Source organism: Numida meleagris, chromosome 1 (genome assembly GCF_002078875.1).
Source record: "Numida meleagris isolate 19003 breed g44 Domestic line chromosome 1, NumMel1.0, whole genome shotgun sequence".
Classification (NCBI taxonomy): domain Eukaryota; kingdom Metazoa; phylum Chordata; class Aves; order Galliformes; family Numididae; genus Numida; species Numida meleagris.
Window position 1 is genome coordinate 57,414,403 of NC_034409.1, and position 23,334 is coordinate 57,437,736.

Consider the following 23,334-nt stretch of genomic DNA (forward strand, 5'->3'; position numbering starts at 1 on the left):
CCCCAGGTGGAGTATCCACATGCCAACACTGTACTGCCATATGGAGTTAAAAGAGGGAGCACTAACTGCGAAACACAGAATAATGTGGAGGGAGAAGTTAGTGGTGAAGCAATCCAGGATAAAAGTACAACAAACTACGTGGACATGGGCAAGAGAAATCTCTTCTTCCAGAAGCACCATACTACGTAAAGGAAAAAGAAATTCAGAAATGAATCATCAGTAGTATGAGAAAACAAAACAAAACAAAACAACAAATAAAAACAAGAGCAAGGAGACCAGGAAAATAGCATTTCTTTTGACATCCTGCTTACAGTTCACATCTACGTCTCTAGATTAGCTAATATGACAGATCACAGAACACTTCCACCTCCCTTTTATATTAAGATCCAAAAAGAATATACACATCTTCACAAAATGCATTTGGTTGCCATATAACATACTTAGATCAAAACGAGATTTGCACTTTGAAAAATAAAAGAACGGTATGAGAATATTCCATCTCAAATTTCTGCAGAAAATATCTTCTTAAAAATGCAATGAGCAAAGGGCACAGAGACTGGACCTAGAAAAGCATTTTCTGTTTTGTTTTCTGTATTTACACTGAGCAAATGAGCAGAAGTCTGAAGAAATTAAACGCTTTAGAGTGCTAAAATCAAAACATGAGCAATACAAGTTTTTAATTTCAGTATTTTAAAGTACAGAAAGTGGAAACTATGAATATCAAATACAAATTTAAACAAAGCCACTTATCCTCCCCTAGAATAATCCATGTGAACTACTTATAGAAACTTACAAATTTAACGTAAAATCGAAACAAAATAAATACTGTACATACACTTTCCCTGCCTGCAGGCAAAAGAGGATGGGAAATACTGTTATGAATTGAAAAAATGCTCTTAAAGCTGCAGCATCCCATTTCCCAGCCAAATACTTAACACAGTAGTGCGTTTCTGTAAAAAGGAAGACACACATACACCGACCCCTACTGAGCAGACAAGCTAATATTTTCAGAGACAGTAGAAGGAAAGACAGAAATTAGACTATCAGAGTAGAAAAAGGAGAGGAAGAGACAAATGGGCCAGCAAAACATTACTACAAAACTAGTAAATATAGCCAGGAACTAGCCCCCTCCCTCCCCTCCCCTTTTCTTTTTTCCCCTCAAATTTCATGTTTTTTAAAAAAAGATTCACCAAAGCATTGGCAGCAATAGACATTTCCCAGCAGAAGTGACAATACATATCAATATAATCTCTTAAAGTGATCCCTTTCATTCCCTTCCCACAGCATGAAACGCATATGGCTTAGTTTATATTAAAAGTACAAAAAGTCTCTTGTCCAAACAGAAACGCATCCTATGAGGAAGGTGCATTTCCTTATCAGTGCTACTTGTATTTCCCATCCACTGCATGATTCATCACTCTCATGCTCCCACAGAGTGTTACTAGGGTGGTTTTTGTTGGGGGGTTGTTTTTGGAAAAATGGATGTTGCAGCTTTTATTTTCATTTAATCACAAATAGTAAGGCCCTGGGTTCCATTTATATTTCGTCTGTGAAACGGAGTAGCTCTGGGCTCACTCAATCCCATAGGTACAAACAGCTTTTAATGGTCTAGAAGTATTACAAGAATGAAATTCTGAAAAGACGCTAGATTTGGGGGGTCACGAGGGGGGGTGGAGGGAGAGTTGGGCATGTGGAGCCTAAATAGGGCAGTAGTTGTAGGTTTGTAGTACTACGTCATTCTAGCTTCAGCTCTGCTTAGTCTCCACAATTGCCAGAAAGCAATCAGCAAGATTTGTGCCAGCTCTGACTGAAGCCCTGCAAAATTTTCATCATTTTCAACCTTATGGCTTTGAGAATGAAGGTAGTTTATGCCATATAGCAAAGCCTAGGAAAAGCTGAAGCTTCTAAAAGGTGATGATGACACTGTACTCTTATATCACCACTAAAGGTAACTCAAGCACTTCAACTACCAAGAAAAAATACCCAAGCCCCCCAAAATGCTCCATGTAATCAGAAAGCAACAGTATTAACTCTCAACATCTAACCCTTTCAAAATTGTTTTTAAGAATGGATTCATGAAGAGTATTATAGGTTGCATAGGTAATCTACCTCAGAGGTCATTAAAGGCTACCTTGTAGCCAGAGTTTATTAACAAGTCTAGCAGGAGGAGAAAAGGGAAAGTTGCTGGAAGGATCATTGATAACAGTTTCTGCGTGGTCTTTCCATTTTCATGTTTTGGTTTTGGTTTTCTTTTCGTGGTTTTCTCCTAGTTGTAGGAACGTGAGAACTTGAGAGAATGGGAAAACCCCTGCAATATTTCATTTCCAATTGTTCTGTCTCCCTATCAAAAAAAAATTAAGTTTTATGTCAAATCCAAATCCTTTTTTGACTTTTCAAAAAAAGGTTCTCCTTCAGAACAAGTTACCATACCAGGCTTAATTCTCTGAGTTATTCAGTCAGTGCTACCCACTCCCTGTATCTCCTCCATCTCGAGTGAGAAAGCAAGAAAAAAACAACAGAGTTTTTTCTCTCCACTACTACAACACAAAATTCAGTCCATCTACAAAAAGATTGGTGCAGTAGTGTTTTCATCTAGAACACCATGAAGATATCCCTACAAACATGTACACAAAACAGGTGAGGTCACCACGTCCTCTTCATAAGCTACCAGGAGAATCTTTTTTTTTTTTTTTTTTTTTAAAAAAACACAGCTCATCGTGGCAATTGATTTTAAAATACTTCTTCTGAGGTGGAATATCAGAGTTAACTTCTGCTGGAAGCACAGTTATCTGAAGAAAATGGGAATGATGAACCTCTGCCTGTTGACAGCCTGTGAAGAGACTATTACATAAACTCACAACAGCAACAACAGCGGAGAGCCACTTTGGGAAGAAAAAAAAAGGTACAAAGTAGAATAAAGAAAGAACAAAAACAAGAAGAAATAATATATATGGGTCCAGCCATATCTGTGTTCTAATAGTAAGATGCAGATAAATAATGTGAGCGGTCAGAAAACAGACTTTGTATAAACCAGTCACATATACAAGAATGCATACTCCATATTTCAAAATTCCTTACTCCAGATTCTATTCTGGCACACTGTTATTTCCAATTAGTGTTCTCAGAAATCTGCTTTCATGGAGAGATGGTTCATTCTTCTTTCTGTTCTGAATCTGCTTGCTGCCCTAAACTGGAATTTTCTATTCTTAAAAATTATACAGCCAGCTAGAATGAAGCAGTTTGGTTCAATACACTAAAGCTAAAACAGATTTCAAAGCCTGGCAGGCATTAATCCATTTGCTCAAGCACAAGGAATACTTACATGGGTATACAAATTTAACTAATATTGACAACATATTTTATTTCTTTGATGTACTACTTTGGTGAGAACATGTTAGAAGATAGTTAAAATACTCTCTTTTGACTATTTCAATCTGGAAAACATAGCACCTGAGAACAGCAAGTAATTATTGTCACTTTCAGCACCGTAGAGTACCTCTTGGCATAGCTTCTGCTTTTTTAGCAATCTTCTGTTATCTTCTTTCCCAACAGTCTACTAAACAAGGTCGATAGCTTGCATTAAATAAAAAAATAATTATTTATTTAAACAAACAAACAAAAAACCTGGAACAGCCTGAATGTGGCCAGTGGTCTTCTCTTTCTAGGGTTGGGCGTGGGCGAGAGATCTACTTTTAGTGAAACCATAATTAGCAAACAAACAAAAAAAAGGTTTTAAAAAATTCATTCATACACACACACATGCATACACACAAAACTCAAAATCAATAAAATGTAAAAGCAGGGCTGCAAAACACACTTAAGTTGTCACTTTAAAGTTTTCAAGGAAGATAGGCCATGAAAACTACCTGATTTATTTGCAATTGCATTATGTTTTGATGTTTCTCAATTTAGAAACAGGATAACATAGTGCTGAACAGTTTTGACCCTGCAACAATCAAAAACACCTGACATCAGAATTATTTTCATAATTTTGAAAAGGGATTCATGGTCTAGTCTAGAGGAAAAATAACCCTGCACAAATATTCTGGAAAGTCCAAGTTAACCTGCTTTTAAATTACAATATGAGAAAACTATTTCAGTATAGAATATGGAGGAAGGAAAAGCTGGTTATGGAAAGTTACATCAACAAATTGGATAGCTATGCTTGAGTATTTTACTCTTAGAAATCACTCAAAATAAACACACGAACAAAATAAAACAAAAAAAAAATCCACAATACTGTTGTCACTAGCATATTAATGTTTTCATTTGGCTGGACCCTGCAAAATGCCCTTTTTCCAGAATCAAGTATTCCCCTTTAAGCCTTCATCCCAACCCCCCAAAAGTTAAATATTTAATTTTATATTACAGAAAAAATACAAATTCTAAATCAAAATTATTTACAGTAATTCAGAATCAGCATTTGCTATCAGCTCTGTACGTAGCCTGACAGAAATGGTCATTCTGATACCAGTAAGCTACTTAACACATGTACGCGCACCAGTTAAGACTTTCAATTGGTTGTCATGTCCAGCCTGAAAGGTTACACAGATTCTCCCACCTTCCTGACTCCTCACTGAACTGCTTGAAAGACAATAGTATTTTAATGCTTCTTTCATGCTACATTAAGCACTACGTCAAATCTTAAGACTGCAATGCATCTTATGAATTATTTCTGAGTAACTCTTGTGAAGAAACGTGTATCTTAACTGAGCTCCCAGTTCCTCCAAGAAGGTGCATGATGTTTCCCTCCCTTGTACCAGATTCTAAATTACCTATGCAAATGCAACTTTCAGGGAGCTTTTGCAGATGAAAATCATCACGGATAGATCAAACATCACATCAGGAGGAAAAACATGCAGTCCAACTTGGAGGAAAGGGGTGCAACTTAAAATAAGTTAGCTACTGGACTGACATAAGAAGAATCTTGTGTCCTTAGAGAGTCTATTCTACTCCATCAAATAAATAAATCTGTATAAAAAAGAGAGATCAAAAAATAATCAAGCTGGCAGAAAATATGCACCTTGCAAGTCAACAGAAGCCCAGACAATAGCTTATCAAGAGCAGAAAAAAAAAAATAAGATTCCATAAGCCTTAATTTAAAAATAATTAATAATGCATCTCATTCCTACTTAAGACTATAACCTGAATAACAAATTTAGGAGTCCAGAATAATCACCATTAATGTGGCTCTCCACTGCTCCAAACATACATTATCAAAACAATTAAAAGCTTTCACATTCTTAAATCTAAATTAATAACTCCCACAAAAAAAAAAAAAAAGTCTTCCAAATAAATAGTTTTTAAAATGAATTTTAAAGTCGTCAAAATCTATCAGAAATAAATTATTGATAAACCACCTTCATCATCTTCCCCTCATGGATTAGGTCAGAAACTACCAGCAACAAATGATATTCAAGCCCTGATGAGAGACTAATTCTCACAGTCCATGTCTCTCTGAAGATTTCCCCGTTCCCAAATGGTTATTGCTGAGCAGGTGTGGCACAGTGAAAATGCAGCATTGGGTTGTGGGTTGGTTTTTTTTGTCGTCGTTGTTCATCAGGCAGTGTTTTACATGGTACATGCAAGTCTGCTTCAAGCAGAGGAAAAACAGCAGCTCCAGGCTCTGTCGACCTCAATACTGGTCTGTATAGGAAAGACAGCAGTAGTAGAAGTAGCAGCTACATTAAACAAAGAAGCGTGCATGGCCATTGCGGTTCAGCTTCAATATCTTCCCAAGGCGCTGTTTAGCGGTTGCCATTCCTTTCTTTGGACGTTTGCCTGAAAAATGAAATCAAATACTTCAATTGGGAATTTCAGAACATTTTTTTTTTTTTTAGTTTTAAATCGTCATATGAAAAAATGAAATCCAGCTTTCAAGCTGAAAGCAGACAAAATTTTCACGTGGAAACACTTTTCAATAAGTGCTCTTCATCCGTCCGTTTTGGTGCAATCAAACAGGGCATCAGAATTCTAACAACAGCAGGAGTTGTTTTCCCTAAACCCTGGCTAGCATTATCATAAATAAAGTGATATTATTACTTCCAAATAGTTCTAGCCTATGGCAGGGCAGTGAGCATGATAGGGAAAAACTTACACTGAGCTCCCTGAATTCTGCTCACGTAAATTATTCCCTTGAGTAAATTATGCAAAATAAACTAGGAAGCAGTATGGTCATCAGAATTTTTAATTATTTTTTTTTCCAGTTGGCACAGTTTTCCAACCTTTCCTTCGATAGACAAATCTGACTCAGGCCACTGTTTTGGACTACAGTCATGGTTCTGTTTGTTCTGTTCCCTGTAATGAACGCACAACAGATACAACAGCAGAGATGCAACGGTAGCAATCACAGAATGGGTTCGGTTGGAGGGGACCTTAAAGCCCCTCCAGTTACATCCCATGTTGTGGGCGGGGCTGTCACTCACTAGATCAGGCTGCCCGGGGCCCCATCCAACCGGGCCTTGAACGCTTCCAGCAATAGAGCATCCACAGTTTCTTAAGGCAGCCTGTGCCAGTGCCTCATCACCTTTTGAGTGAAAAAGGTGGTGAAAAATATCTCCCTAAATCCCCCCTCTTTTTAAAACCATTCTCTCTTGTCCTATCACTACGGGATCATGTAAAAAGTTGGCCTCCCTAAGCCAAACAACCAGACTGATCTCTCTTACTTACTCCTCCACACTCTGATGTTCACAGGCTCCTCTACTTTAGGTGTTTATTGTTAACTTCCCCCTGTTTTCTTTCCCTGGCAAGAGGGCCACAGAGATAAGTATTACCTTTTGTCGCCTGGTTGCTGATAGGGGGTGGATTTGATGCTGGCCTCTTCGTTGGATGAAGTGGAACAGACAGGGACGTTTCACCATACGGCCTGTCAGGGCTGAGGCTGCCATCGCTCAGCCGGCATTCTCCTTGAATTAGATTGGAGTCTCGCATATACTTGCCATGCTGAAAACTCAAGCCATTGCCGTGGACTATACTTCTGTTTTCTTGAACCTTATGATTAGCCTCTGACGCACCCTCTTTCTTGATATACTTTTGCGTTTTACTTGTATCCTGGTGTGGAAATGAGGAGGAGAAAGAGAAGAAAAAGTGGAAGTTAATAGCTCCTGGACTCAAATTTGCTACAGTTTTTCAAATTACGCTATTACATCTTTAAAAAAGAGGATGCAACTCCACCAGTGTTAAACCACCTCATCTTGTCATCGAGTACAGGTTCCTTTTAAATTCCTTTTACGAATACAATACAATATCAGTGTAAGCTTTTTTCATATGCGCTTCAAGACGATGTTATACACATATTGTATAAAATACACATACCACTGTACTCAATTTTTCTCCTTCGTGATTTCAGTTTGCAGTAATCAAACAAAGGCAATTGCTCTTGATTAACCTGGCCACTCCTAGCAAGCCATACCACATAACCACTGACTACTTAAACAGGTAACTTGCTTGTTTTCAGTACTCAGCTGATGGGAGAAGGAATGCTAAGCAGAGAATCAGAAATTGTAAAGAATACGATGTAGTTAGACTTCCTTATAAAAAGCCTACAAAGCATGTATTTATTATGTAGTTATTAAACAGCACTTTTTTTGTAACTTGAATTGTTTCTAATTATTTTTAGCATATGCAACTGTAGAAATAAACAAATCTATCAAAAAAAAAAAAAACATCAAAAACTTGAGAGAGTAAGAAAATCAGTTTTTCATTTACTTATTCCTTCCTGGATTCCACCTGGACCTGAAATAGTATTCCTACCATCAGTTATTAAAAGGTTTTTATCAGTTTGACTACATAAATTTTGGGTTGTTTTTTTTTTTAACTGTAAATAATATCGACACATTCCACTTGCTCTGATGCTCTAATTGAGAGCAATAAGTAAACAACACAGTGCTTCCCCAGACAGACTGAATATAAATTCACACTTTTTTTGTAAAATAGTCTTTCTTTTGGTTTCAAGATACTGTACTAAGCATCTTAATAGTAGCAGTATGACAGCAGAGCGTTTGAAAGAAAAACAATGGGGAAAAAAAAGCATGACAGAAATACAGTCAATGGTCACCAGCAACAGAACTGTAATCAGGTCTGCAGTATGTAAACACCTATCCATTTAGGGGCTTACAACTTCATTTTTATTTCTTTTTTAATAAACATGTTCAAAACTTCTTAAAAAATTGTTTTACCTGAGGGGTAATTCTTGAAGCTTCATTCAGGTGTCTAGCGCACGCTGAAGTCCCCAAGTGTCTTTCCTCTTCCTTCACAGACCTACCTAAAGAGAAGTTCAACAAGCTCAAATTTTAGATCCATAATCAGGAATATAAAATTTATTATACATTTGAATAACTTCAAAAATAAATTCAGGAAAGAAATAAAAAAAACAATGGAAATTTTTTCCTACATGTTAAATAACAGTTGTCAGATTTGCTTCGTTCTACATACTAAATCAGGAAAACAATCTCGCAATATAAATAGGATTAATTAGACTCATATACCTCCATAAGAAGGTCAGATAAACACAACTGTTCCCGTTTGAAAATACCAATGCTGAGGATACCTTACTTTCTTTGCTACGCCACAGCTTTCAGTTTTCCACCATGACTTTGCACCATACTTAGCACACACAAAGACCAATGCTGTCTTTTGTCTTCTTTCTAAGCACTGATTTGCTGCTTGGGTAGAATATATGAAACAAGATCTAAGCTGCAAGGCCTACAGTAGGAGTTTCCACATCGAAAACATTTACTATACAGCTAACTTCTTCGATGTGAAGTCTGATATATATTGGGTCAGCGAGAATTTTTTCCCATAAAAATCTACATGGTGCTACATTTCAGATTTGTGGCTAAACCTATGTTGGTAGCACACCAAAGTTTTGGCTGCTGCTGAGCAGTGCTTGGACACAGTCACAGTTCTCTCTTTTTACCACTATGCTTTCGCACAATGAGAAGACTGGGGGTAAGCAAGAGATTGGGGAGATGTAACCAGAAGAGCTGACCTGAACTGGCTGAAGAGATATTCTCTATCACATCACATCCTGCTTGGCAATAAAAGCTGGGGGAGAGAAAAGGAGCAGGGAGGAAGGCTGTCTTCAAATGCACCTGTGGCTCAGAGAATGGCTGGGCATCGGTCTGTTTAGTGGAGGTGGTGAGCGATCGTCTTTGTACCACTTGTTTCTTTTCCTCTTTCTTTCACTTATTAAACGATCCTCATGTCACCCTATGAGCCTTCTCTCTTTTGCTCTTCTCGTTCTCTCCTCCATCCCCCAGGGCAGGGGGATGGGAACAAGCAGCTGTGTGGATACTTAACTGCAGGCCTGAGTCAATCCATCATGATAAAGTAATCTGGGATTCACATTTTTAATAAAGGTGCAAAGACACCTGACACAAAGAGTGTGATGTGTATGTCTGTGTGGTTTGCTGGGGTGGGGGATTTTATGTGTTTTTTTTTGTTGTTCATTTTGGTTTTATTTACTTAGATGGCTGGTAGGTAGGTTTTTAAGGATCTACAGCTTAAGTTACCAAAACGTAGCCCATGCTATCAGGCTTTTCTGTTTTGTGCTTAAACAAAATCAAGGTACTGTTAGTTCTTTGAATTAGCACCCCATTTGCTACTGAGGTTCTTTTTTTTCCAGATCAGTCAAACTATAATCCTCTTCAATTTCATTCTCATGCAAAGAATTTTCACACATAATGACTTTTCCTCTCCCTTTCAAAAACTGATTTTGATTCCTTTGAGGGAATTAGTGTTAAATGCTCTGTTGTCTCTATTCCCCAAATGTGTTTAACAAATGCCTGTTTTCCACAGACATTAAAATGCCTCTGACAAAAAATAAAGAAAAAAAAACAGAAAAAAAACCCAAATCTCTGAATTCTCCTCTTCGAGATTAAAATCTCCTTTAATGAACTGCATTCATAGCAGAATTTCAGGAGTAAACCTGAATGTGCTTTCTGAAGTTACATGAAAGAAGTCAAGCAGATTTCTAAGGATATCCAAGTAAGACACATGCCACGAAAGCTGCAATTATGTAGGTTCTGTCAATCTTTTTTGAAGGAGAATACACTTTCAATCTAACCATAACTTTGTCATTCTTATAAGAATGTCACAAAACTTTTAAATGACAGCACTTAGAAGATGTGTTTTGATGACTTCTCAAGCTAAGTTTGTACCTGCTTTACAAAGTAACTTTTACTTTTTACAGCAAAAGAAAACTAAAAAAATCCCATCTTTTAAAAAGTTGCTCCAATTTACTTAAAAGCTTGACTACAGATCTTAAATCTTTAATTACTTATTCTAAGCAGGTCGTTCAACAGCAGAGAGCAGCGGTGTAATTAATTCAGGTACTTACCACATTCTATTGTTTTGTGGCTCTGAGAAGGCTGTCTGTCTTTATGTCTACTTCTGGGATAGCTTCTTTGTTCCTGAAGAGAGGTTCTTTTATCTGTGCAGTCTGTGCTTTGAGTATGATCTGGTAAACATGTGGTATAGTGCAATCCTGCCATAGAAAGCATGCCCTGAATAGCTTCTTCTTCTGTACTTGTCGAGGTAGGACATTCCCTAGAAAAATATGTAAGTATGAAACGGTTCAAAACAGAACAGTAAATCTCTCAGAATGAATTGTTTTTACATTCATATAAAGCAGAACCATAAATATTTGTGTGAAAAAGTCTAACATTAATTTATAAACAAATGCCAACAACATGCTTACTTTTTACTGGGAGTTTCATTTCTGGATGGCTTCTGGGTAGTTTGACAAAGGTCTCTCATGACCTTAGATTCCTCTTTGAAATTTGATGTTACTTCCTGTTTCTCTTCATCACCTGAGCTTTCTGACTCCTCTGTTGAGGAATCCTTCTGCTGAAACAAAAGCAAACAGTATACAGAATTGTCAGCGTGCCATCTAAAATAGAGATGCTACTTTAATTTATGTAAAAAAAAACAATATCTAAAGCTTCTAGGTCTAATGTTTTGATATATGCGTGTATATATGTGATATATGTATCTGCATACATATAGTATTCAGAATGCAGTTAACTTGAATGAATAACCGAGATATTATCTATCGAAATATTGCAGCAAGCATCTTCAAAATGCAATTTCTTACAGATAACAATTCATACATAAAAGCACACACAAATCACCGCATTCTCTTCAAAGAGAGTAATGGCTATTCAATATTTAAAGTAGAGGAAAAAAATATGGAAGCAGAGTTCCAAGGAGCAGCCCAGAATTATTCCAGCTATTTATATTGAGACACATGCTGCCCCAGGTAATAGTTTCTCATTCCCACTCTCACAAATGCAAGATAACTTCCATCAGCAGCATATCTACAAATGACAGAAGCTCTCAGGTAAACCCAGAACGCAGCAGGAACCTGGACACAGCAGCTGTTGCCTCTCTCATAATGGAAAAGCCTAATTTCATGAATGAAAGTGCTTTTCAACTCCTGATGAGATTACAGCTTGTAAGACCAAAACCTTCTCAAAGGTGAAGTAACAATATGCATCTCAACACGCCTTTAAGTGAAGAAAAGGCTACAATAGATACATTCCGCTCAGTAATTCAGACTAATTATTTTCAAAAAGTATGGACAACAACACATTTTAAAGATCAAAAAATGGAGGATCATAGTCCTTCAAGACTGCCACCACCAACCAGAATAACTCTAAATCAGTATATCAGATCTCGAAAGGATGTTTTTAAACAATAGCTTCATTCTGAAAAGCAGCTTGTTAATCTTTGACACTTGTAAAGTGACATAAACGGGTAACGGCATTATAACTACAATTCAACATTAGTAAGAAAGCTATTGTCTTGTTAAGATCTTTTCGGCAATATAAAAACATAAAAAAGACTTACAGGAACTACTGAGATATTTCATTTTGGATATATCACCACAAAAGAATATATAAACTTTAAACACTATTAGAAATTAGAAAGCTGAAGAATATAGCGCAACTAAGAAATCAGTGGCATTAATACAAAACATTTCATTCTATGACAAAGTGATCCAAGGGTGGTTACATGCTTGTATAAATAAGTATTTAATTTAATTGTAAAGAAATCATTGAAGTCTAGGTATTCAAAAGGAGAATCTCCATTTGAGTAGTCTGAAATGCCTCATTAGGGGTTAGTCACTTAGGGTTATTAAAAATAAATTGGAGTTTATAGGATTGTTTTCGTTTAACCATGCTTTAAAATGAAACAGTGTGGCAGACACTCATAACTCAAATGATTAAATTTAGCTTCATTATGGAAGAAATGAACAAAGTAACCGTTATTTATCTTTTCTCAGTCTTTGCACACTCCAGAGCAGAGTCATCCTTCGCCAGTCTCATCTTAATGGCAAATGAGATCATAGTATTAGGCTCCAGATGGCACATCTTGCCATTTTCCACAGTATAAGAATAAATGAAGAATGAGGGAAAAGTGCAGAGTTTGAAATATTATCTTGAACAAGCATTAAATATATCGTTGTTTCCCAGATAAATTTGAAGTGAGCAAAATTATCCTGAAACGCTTTGTTAACTTTTTCTAGCTATACCTGTGTAGTGCAATCAGGCTCAGATTCTTCTGAATCAGAAATATCAGAGTACACTGAGGATCCTTTCCTGAGTTCTGATTTCACGCTTTCAAAGAACACTGTGGAGAGAAAAATTAAAATATAAAACCCAATATTTGTTACATGGAACATTTAACAATTAAGATGAATGTAAAAAATTAACAATTCTGTGTTTTTAGCAATCTGTATAACAAGAACACAACTATGCACTGATCTGGTTCACAAGTCAAGTTTCCTCAAAATTCTGAGCAGCCTACTGCTGACCAGTAGACTTGTAAAGTGGCTCAATGGATGAAGGCAGAGGAAGAGAAATCACATGCATCTTTTCTCTCCCCAAGAACATAAACTGCACAGGTGGCAATGACAGCTCAGACAATTTCCACTTTCCTATATACGCTGAAGTCAGGAGCGGGTCCCAGAAAGAATGAAGAAGGCTTGCACCAGATGCAATTCACTCTTAGGCTCTTTAAACCTGAGATTTCCTTGTTGTAAAGTAAAAGCGATCACAGAGAAACACTAATCACAGAAGTCAGACGATACTCAATAACAAAGGCAAAAAAAACCCAACAACCACTGTGTTACTTGCAATTTTACATCACAGTTCAGATATTCTGAATGTTTTGTGCTACTGCAGAGCTGCCAGAGGTCTCAGTAACGATCTGTTACAAAAGATTGAAATATTATTGTGATGATTCACAATGTACTTTCATTGGTTTTCATCATGGCAAGACCTATAAACGAAGGGGTGAAGAGGAAGTACCAGCCTTAGATATAATTTTTGCTGGTAGTAAGATGAAGTACAATCAGAGAATGACATGTCAAAACAGACATCAAAAACACTGGCATGTGACAAAATAATCAATTAAATCAGCCATCTAGTCCACATGACTTACTTTTATAATCTCTGAAAGAACTCAAATACAAAGTAGTAAGATGCTCTCAGAAGCATTAAATTTTTTAAGACAGTCTATGTTCCAAATATCAAATTTTAAGTGTTCAGAATCATCTAAGGCTGTATACCTATGCCCAGGTTGCTGGCTGAAATCTTGGTTAAGCACAAATTCATGGAAGACTAGAATATACAGCTTACCTAGCAAATATGTTTTGGAGAAAAGTCATGTCTCAGAAACAGAATGAAGAACTTACGAATGTATGTCAAGAAAGTAATGCGCAAAGAAAACAACATTAAAATTCTGAAGTGCTTTTTACAAAGTTTCTGATAGGAAGCTGAAACAAGTACCAAATATTAAGTACTGACACAGATCAGAAAGTAGCTCTGAAACAAAGACGAGTTAGAATGTTGTCTTCCTTTTAACAGTTTTATATGAAACTATATTAAAAGAATACAATCTTTTGTTGCTAATTAATTATGCAAGCATTAGAGAGACAGTTGGTACCCTATTTCTAGTAGGATTTCGTTTCTACTGTGGACTGTGGCAAGACTCATTAATAGGCATCAAATATATTTCAAGGAATAGCATTAAGTTCTGAACTTTGAATAAGAAGAAATTTTTAAGAGTTAGAAGAAAGCTAAGAATAAGACAGATTATCAGAAAGGGAATAAAATGAGAAGCTGGGACCAAAATCTAACTAAACTTAAAAGAGCACTACAAAGAACTGTGAGGAATATCCCAATATAGTAAATGAGCAACAAGACTGTAAACGAATTTAAGCCAAAATGTTCAACATATGACAGTAAAGTAGACATTATAAATGCCTGTAGATCAAAATAAGAGGGAAGGGAGGAGGGAGAAATTTCTGATGATAACTTAAGCCTTTGGCTTAAGGAAAAAGAAAGAAGAGAAAAATATTCCTGGGTAAGTAATAGAAAAGATAATACAGAAAATAACACTATCACATAGCTCAACTCTCCTTTAGAGTACTTTATCATGCCTTTTTCAAGAAAAACACTGCTCCAAAGTTAGAAGGGGCAAAAATTCATGTGTAAATAGCAAGCCACAATTAGAAATAAAATTCATAAAGGATCCTCAAGAACTACTCTCATTTCAGTCCTAGGAAACTGGAAATTCCTAATATTAAATCAACAGAACTATTAAGAGGAAATGTGAGCCTTCGCAAAAATATATGAGAAGGTGAATGATTTGGCAAGACAGAAAAGACTGGACATGTACATAATCAGCTAAATACCAAAAATACTGAAGATTTATACAAGCAATGCTAATAAAGAATCTCGTATTTTCTGGTTCATTTGGGGCTGAGTACTACCATACATGACATATCATTGTATGAGTCTCAGGTTTGACCAACAGTTTGGCTGTGCAAATATTCCTACATGAAGCCACACAACTGTCCATTTCTAACTCTTGTTTATTTTGCAAGCCATGGGCAAAGCAATCAACTCACAACTGTCTAGTTGCCTTTTTTTTTTTCTATTTTCTACATTACCCCACAAAAGATTCCTCTAGTTTAGTCACCTTTCCAATACAGGCTTTGGACACATTTACAGACATTCACAGACACACACTACATAATGTCATGAACCCTCATCTCTTCATGAGTACATGACTTGCAATCGAGCTTTAAAAAAGAAAAATTGTTGTAAATGTACATGTTGTTTTTGCACAGGTGTTTTTTGTTGTTTGTGGGTTTTTTTGTTCAGTTTTTGTTTGGTTTTGGTAATTACTATATTACTTTTAAAAGAGCCAGTCTACCCTCAAGTAAATGGTATATTTAAGCATATATGTTTCCAGAGACTGGTAGGAATACTCCAAAGATTGTACGAATGAAAGCAGACAATTAACTAAAAGATTAGGCTAACCTACTGTAAATTCCAAATAAAAATTAAAACATAATAATAATAACATCTTAACTCGTCTTCCCTTCATCCATCAGAAGTGTCTTGCTCACTGTGCCAGATCTCTCTGATAAGACTGGGTCTCCATTTAGAACCCAAATCTTGGCGTGATACACGAAGTTGTATAACTTGACCTGTTTAAAGGCATCTCCCTACAGACATTGCCTCTTGGCTTAAAGCCCAGTAAGAACAATGGAAGGCAGCAGCCTGTTTATAGAAACAGGTAGTTCCTTTATGAAATTCTCAGAAGAAAAAAAATTTCTCCCTCTCTGTAAACCTTCAGATTAGGCAAAATAACATAACCAGAAGTATGTGATTCTTAGTAGGGACGTCTGCAGACTCTTACTACTCTATTACAAATTAGTGAAAGCCCTGAGTGCTCAATCTCTGGAAGAATCTCAACATTCACTTCTAGTTCTAAATATGTTTCCTAGATTTAGATGCCCACTGCCAAATTATTGATGTATCAAGTAAGAATAACAATTTTGAAGACAATCTACCATTTCTGTGTATGATTTGATCTTCAATTCAAGTGTAAAACTTAGTTTAATTTTTAAAGTGGATAAACACATGCCTAACCTTCACCCAACAACCCATTTGCCTTTTTTGCTCATGAGTGCATAGGAGCATCTCTTTCTTGCACAGCTTTTTAAATATTGTCCTCTGTGACCCTTGGAAACACAAGTAAACAGAGATTACAAACTGCTTTGTTAGCAAAAATAATTAAATATTTTACCAGGCTGACAATGGACTCATAAACGTTGTTACAGATGTGCAGGAAACTAAGAGAACTGTAGGTCTCTAGAGGAGGTTTGGTTTTTTTTGTTTGTTTGCTTGTTTGTTTTTTAACATTATAAACGTTGACCTTGGTTTCCTAATACATACCCTCTGAGCCTCTGGCAAGCCTTACAGTGAAAGTATGTGAATTTCATAACTAAACAGAGAGTTAAACAAGAGCTGAATTTTCACCATACACAGGCAGTGCTATTCAAAATAAGTACTGAAAACAGGTATTTTCTATTGACAATTCACTAACAGACTTTGTGATCTGCTGAACACTTAGCAGGAAGACCTGAGGTTATAGAAAGGCCAACAGAGGCTACTCCTAGTGATGAATGGTTTAGATATAAAGTACTGGAAAGAGGAGTTAAAGTGCTTTATGGATAATGTTGAAATCCTCCTCAACCTTGCATATAACTTAAAATGTTGAAAGCATTAAGATGTCATTAATGCTAAGTTCTGTTTCTTTGCCTGTATGGAATAAACCTACTCATTAGCCAAAGTGTACAAAATTGTACGATCAAGTAAGTAACCACCAAATGGAACAAAAAAAAGAAGGATAAGATGGGGTTGATATTAGATGCATTTTTATTCTCTAGAGTGAATGATATGATGAATTTTTTTTTTTTTTATCAAAAAATCAGCATTCCTACATTATGGAACTGACCAACATAAACAAATACCTTACTTTCAAATAATATCTAGAACACCAATTAAATCTCCACTCTGAAAAATGCTGTACATAGTTTCCAAAATGGCACCAATGTAAAATGATTAGTTTTGCTTTGAACTCCACACTGTTGTTAGGTTCTTCAGTAGAATAATAATATTCAATAATACTTGATAAACTCATTATTGCAATTTTTAATACTACTTTCTTCGGTCTATTAGTTTATCCTCTCCATACTTCGGTAAAATTTCAGTCAGATATCACAATATTAGATCCTCCTTAATACCATCAAAATGTTGAATTGATGGGGCTTAGAGACAAGCTTACTGTTCAGTGGTTTTTGGGCATCTGCATTCCCTTCTCCTTCAAATCCTGAGGTCTGATCTTCTCTCTTAACAGTCATCTTTTTCGACCTCGTCCTGTCATCTTCATCTTCGCTATCTGCTGTGTAAAGACTTCGATCTGTAAATGGACGTCTTTCATCTCTGTCTCACACAAAAAATAACATATTATTCTTACAAACACAATTGTCTTCTCTTCCTTAATTATTTACAGGAAATCACTGAGACAATAACAGTAACATTCTCTTATATTCATCTCTTTGTTCTGAAGGGCACATACTCCCATTTTGCATCCTGTACAATTGTCACTGACAACAAGGTGCAAAGCTTTACATCATAATATCTTTAATTAAAATTACTCTAATACAGTGACCCAACTAAGCAACTGAATGAAATGTCATAGGAAAGTAGCCTGCAAAGCATCTCCTACTCTTCACTCCGTAACTGTGACTCCACTAGGGGACAGCAGACACAATAGTCAACCTATTTCTTTTATATTCTTCACATGAATCTTACTGGTAAAAGGAAACTTAGAGCTACACAAACAGAAAATAAATACTGTTATTTTAAAAATAGCATGTTCTGGTCCATAATGGCTAGGAATAAGTGATTCTCAATCAACTCTTTGTACCTAATGATTCTTCCATTTGACAGCACAAGGCGAAGATCATTGTCTTTTGTTCTCCAGTCAGGTACTGTAGAAGATGGTTGAAAAGGCTTGTTAAATCTCCCATTCAGTTTCGAATTTGCTGTGTCCTAAAGAAGTAAAAGCACTATTGATTAGTATTAGTTTCTATAAATTAGATGACTTTTTCTGCACACTACAAAAGCTCCAACTCAACACCAGGATGGTTATACTTTTCTGATAACCAACTGAAGAAAGCTCAGACAAAACATGTTTATATGGAAGAAATGGCAAACTGCATCTTCTCTTCCCTTGAATCATCTACAGTTTCCTGAAGCATCTGTAATAATTGCAAAATCTCTACAATACTCCTTTTGGATTTCCTTTGGAGAAGCTGGGCTGGGAACTGATAAAGCAACTTCTGGATTAGCTGTCTGTTCCCCAGAATTAGTATTCCGGAATTTGCGCATAGAACAGCAGAATGTTCATAATGGAAAGTAACCTGCCATAAGAAAAACTTTCTTGGCTGAAAGAAGTTTATGTTTGACACACACTCTTAAAGAATCAAATGATAAGTTTATGTGCTAATGAAGGAATGAATAAAATAGTTTTGTTTTGTTGGGTTTTTTTTGAACAATAGAAAACGGTACTCTTCTACATTAAGTGACAATGACTAATAATCCTAAAGATTTTAAATCCAGAATGGCACAGGTCTACTATTTGTTCTAAAATTGAAACTCAGCTTCTTTTCTTTGGGGGCTAAATGTACGTATCTTGTTTTTGTCTTATAAAGGTCAATAGGTCCCAACACAGTTGTCTGCACTTCTCATTCTCAGAAAACTACTTATTTCCTTTCAAAAGGTTACTTATTTCCATATTCATGCTCTTTCTCCCATTTCTGCTTCTATTTTTTGAAACGAGGCCATCAAATCTGAAAAGATAATATGTCAAGACACTACATTTTTCTCATTCACCCTGTGATGCTGTTGTGATACAACCAACCAGTTAACTTCTTTTCCACACTAGAGACCAAGCCAGTCTTAGGTTTACTGGAAGGAAGGCACAGTCATAGAGAAAATAGGAACATAAAGGAAAAATGAGGCTAATCAAATTACAGTAACTGAACTATAATAAACAACTACCTAAAAGCACACAGAGAAGCAAGTCGGGCCCAGAGCTTCACAGAACCAAAGCTCTGAAAGGTCTGCTTTCTGCATGGAACAGATTCAGAGTAGCACTTAATAGCTACAGCATTCAAAAACTATACATGCAGTAGGTGATGGATTCAGGGCATTTTTGGAACAAAAATGTTGAAGGAATGTCCACAAAAAAGTATGAAGGAAGAGAGAAACTTCTATGAGGAGAACTTGAAAGAAAGCAATATCTACCCATAGCTCATATGGCAAAGAGTAGTAGGCTGTTCTTTTATGCACATTAAAACATTTTCCCTTTCAACAAATGTTTGAAATTATTCTATTCTGGCTTTATTTTTCTTTTATGTAACACAATACTTGCCTCCTCCCATGGTGACATCTCCAGCCTTTTCAGTACCTCTCTTGTGTGGAGTTCTAAGATATCCAGATTAGAAGGAGTTTTGGTAGCGTGGTCTCGCAGTTTCCTCACCCTTCGTCTTGAGTGGTGAGGAGAAGCTGTTTCATGTGAAGACCGTGAAGCTGAACACACACCAAGAATTCCCTGAGTTTTAACTGGTTTGTTGTTTTCCTCCTTTAATAAAAAAAACACATATTTCAGAATAGTCTCAGAAGGACAAATCCAAATATTGAAGTGCTGCTTCCCATTCCTCTAATAGAATGTAAGTTACATAAATAAAATTTTAAGAACTGTTAGAAAAGTATTATATATTTGCTACCTATTTGCTGTACAAGGCTTAGTTATATACCTCCTCCTCCCAGTGTGGGGCTTTTAAGCTTTCCCATAACAGACCAACACATAGGGTTTTATTTGTGAAGGCAGGGTAGGGTATATCTGTACTATACCCAATAGGTGTATCTGTACTATACCCACTAGATTAGTATTTTTTTTCAGTTTTCAGAACTCTCCACATGCAAATGTACTTTCAAGAACTGATATTAAGGAATAAAGGAGCAAAACTCTGCTACGATGGAGGGCAGGGGGAGCAAAAAAACCCTAAAACACTGACTATACAACAAATAGGGACAAAGCATAAGAAAATGAGCTTTTCCTCTTTTGAGATGATAGCTGGACCACAACTAACAGACAAGGGGCTAGAAGAATAGAATACAGACAGAATTTCAAAGGAATTCATAATATCCATAATTACTGTTGTAAGCAGTTATAAGTGGATTCAGTTCAGAAATACCAATCTAGAAATAATTTCACCATTAAAAATGTGTGAGCTTTTTGATTTTAAAGAATTACCTAAGACATCCTCACCATACTTTATCTGAAATACTAATAGCATGGCATTTCCAACAGTTTTCTCTTGATCTTCTATTAGAAAATGAACATTAAAATAAATAAAAAGGTTAATATAGTCAGCAAAGGCTCTGATTCAAAGATTTTTCTACACTCTTTAGGGTTGCCTCTGTTCTTACCTCTACGGAACGAATCACTTTTGAGAGCTCTTTTATGAGATGTCCAGGCCTAATGTTGTCTGGAATTTCAAAGGCATGTTCTGTTACAAGCTGCATGCAAAGGATGAAGATAATTAATTAAACAGAGGTAGTATAACATAAACAAAACTACAGGAAAAAAAAAGTTAAAGGAAGAGGCCTGATTCATTTAATTATTACAGCAAACTGCCAGGACAGAAATACACACACTGAAGTTTCAAGTCCAAGATTTAGAAGGTAGCAGATACCCCTCGATATGTGATGCTCAGGATGTATAAGGGAGGCTCAAGGTTAGACATCCCACAGTTTCTCTAAGAAACTCTAAAGAAGTGGTAATACGAAGCAATTCTGGTATTTGCTTCATTTTCTTTCTCTATAATTAACTTTTTTTAATTCCCTTTTAGTACAGTCAGTACAGAGACACACTTAGGAAAATAATTAAAGACCTTCAGAAGCAGAATTTCACTATGAAAAAATATATTCTAAATAGCAAATGAAGAATGAGTAACCAACAAGCAGATTTTAGACATCTGCCTCATATTCCATTTTTTTTTAAATGACCTTCTCAGCTTATTTAAAACATGGTAGGTTGGAGAAAGCAATTCAAAATCATTCCCTATAAAAACTACTTGGAAAGCTATCAGAGTTTGTTCCTTTAATCCTCTGAAATAGTACCAGAGCACAGACAGACCTACTATGTATTTCTTACCAATCCGAGCAAGTCCAAACTCTCTGCATTTAGACCTAGTTTTGTATTTTGTATCTAGTTTAAATTTGCCCCAAGACACACCTAGCTAAAATAAAACAGACAAAACACTCACACATAGACCAGAATGACTAACATGAACTCCAGTATCCTCTCAATTAACTATTTAAATGGAAAAACATCCCACAAACGCTTTCAGCTATCCGCACTTCAAAAATGAGGTTCAGCAGCACAATTATTGCTAGAAGTAAATTCATACTGTAAACAGATTTCACTGAATCTGGCTTCATCTCAGCCACTAAAAACCAGTCATAACTGTGATATGTTCATTTCAGTATCATTAATGCTACAGGCAAGATAAAATCTGCTGCTATTAATTACCATCGTTCACTCTCCAGTGCATCACCTTTACACATTCCCACTTGGGAACACAGCACCTCTGACATCAGATAAGTTTTCCACCAAATTAATGGTCATTTTAGGACCATTCAATCCTTTCAACATAAGGACTCTCCCAAAGAGCCTTCCTGTCCACGATGACTGCAAAAGGAAGTGACTCTGATACAATCTTCCAAAACACTGACTGGAAAGTTTTGCTGGTTTAAAAATACTGACAAGCCATCCTAAAGAAAACACAGTTTGTACCGGAAGAAATGCATCATTTCACAGGTAAAATGCAAGTACTTTCAGGCAAGGAAGTTCCATTTGTAAGCTCACTTGTTTGCTACTATAAAAGGTATCTCTTCACATCAAAGCTTTCTCTACTAAGCTGTGTCAGAATAATGATGGGAAAAAACATCCAACCAAGCAACTTAAATATGCCAATAAACTCAAATTGTTATCTAAGCAGGTAACATAAATGACGGAAAAAAACTGTGATACATTCAAGTCAAGAAATCATTTCATAAATGTTCGGGGGGAAAAAGCGATCAAGAAAAAAGATATTCAAATAGTCCTGGTAGGCACATGAAACCACCAATATCTGGAAATTACCATCACAATTAAGGATACTGATAACATCAGAACACAGTTAAGCACCCATCCCTTGGAAAAAAAAAACATTTTTTAATTTTAAAAAGAGATATTCAAAAAAAAAAAAAAACCCACAACAGAACAGTTGCCCAAAATAATCTAACTGCTACATGGATCAAACATTTTAAAAATAGAATCTGAGGCCTGTTTCTTATGTAAGTTGGAAGGAAGCCAGAGCTACAATCCAAGAGCTCAGCTGACTGGATAGGTCATCATCTTTATTAACGAACTTGCAGACTGACGTTCTGCACCAGAGTAACCAGAAGATACACGTATCAGTAAAAACCTTGCACAAACAATTCAAATCAAGACGTGAAAACTGAAATAATTTTAGCAGCACTCAATCTCTATTCCCTGCATCTTGTAACTCTATGAAGTTTTTAAATATTGCAGGAATGACGACAGCGTCGCTCTGGTAGAGACGAGTTTCAAATGTCCCAACAAATAGCTCAAAGCAATTCACTACTACAAACCACTCATCTTGAAAAGACTTACATCATAAGAGCAACGTGAAACTTCACGAGCAGGTGCCCTATCTGGAGAGTATTCATTTTTCATTTCTTTCTCAGAATCTGAGATGCCAGTCATAAGCAGATGATATAGCACTATACAAAGCTCTTCCTGTCTTCTGCTCCGCGTACAACTACAAACCTACCATGCACATGGCCTGCTGCAAAGACAGCATCAGCTCACTTAAGCAGCAGTAGCTAGAAGGCAAGCTGGTGGAGAGCAGACCACACTCTGAATAGATCATGAAGGCTGTGCGGTGTCCTCACAACTGAAGTGTCTGTTCAGCCAGTGGTTTAGGAATATTCACTGGTTTCATTAATAGGCATCCAGAATGCAGCATCTTCAATTATTATTTTTTTTCCACAGGGAAGTAGGAAACATACCACATTCTAGACAAAGTATTATTCAAAACATTTAATTAACTATTAGGTACTGCTGTAGAAGAGTATTGCAGTGTTTGTGTAATCTGTAAAAGATGAAATCCAATCCAACTTCAGGTAAAAATCAAGATTTATATGAGTTATGTCTGGTCTCATTTATCAGCAAGTCAGATTACTCAGCTTGCTTATTATTCATGGCATAGATGCACAGATAGCTTGCATTCACAGATGGTTTAACATCTCAGGCTCAACCTGCTGTAAATACTGCTATACTGCTTATTAGATAGGTTTGACCCAGAATGGCACCAATACAGGGACACTGGAGAAC

General features: G+C 36.3%; 1 protein-coding gene across 1 annotated transcript in view; it reads right to left on the minus strand.

Moving 5' to 3' along the window:
* KDM7A (lysine demethylase 7A) overlaps nt 648-23,334 on the minus strand; it is a 37,664-nt gene continuing 14,977 nt past the window's right edge. The window contains exons 10-19 of the mRNA XM_021388088.1: nt 20,361-20,450; nt 19,300-19,509; nt 17,791-17,915; nt 17,146-17,303; nt 12,536-12,633; nt 10,700-10,848; nt 10,340-10,548; nt 8,178-8,263; nt 6,774-7,050; nt 648-5,781 (exon numbers count right to left, since the gene is read on the minus strand). Of these exons, the coding sequence (XP_021243763.1) occupies nt 5,687-5,781; nt 6,774-7,050; nt 8,178-8,263; nt 10,340-10,548; nt 10,700-10,848; nt 12,536-12,633; nt 17,146-17,303; nt 17,791-17,915; nt 19,300-19,509; nt 20,361-20,450 (1,497 nt within the window). The 3' untranslated portion in view covers nt 648-5,686. The remainder of the gene's footprint in view (nt 5,782-6,773; nt 7,051-8,177; nt 8,264-10,339; nt 10,549-10,699; nt 10,849-12,535; nt 12,634-17,145; nt 17,304-17,790; nt 17,916-19,299; nt 19,510-20,360; nt 20,451-23,334) is intronic.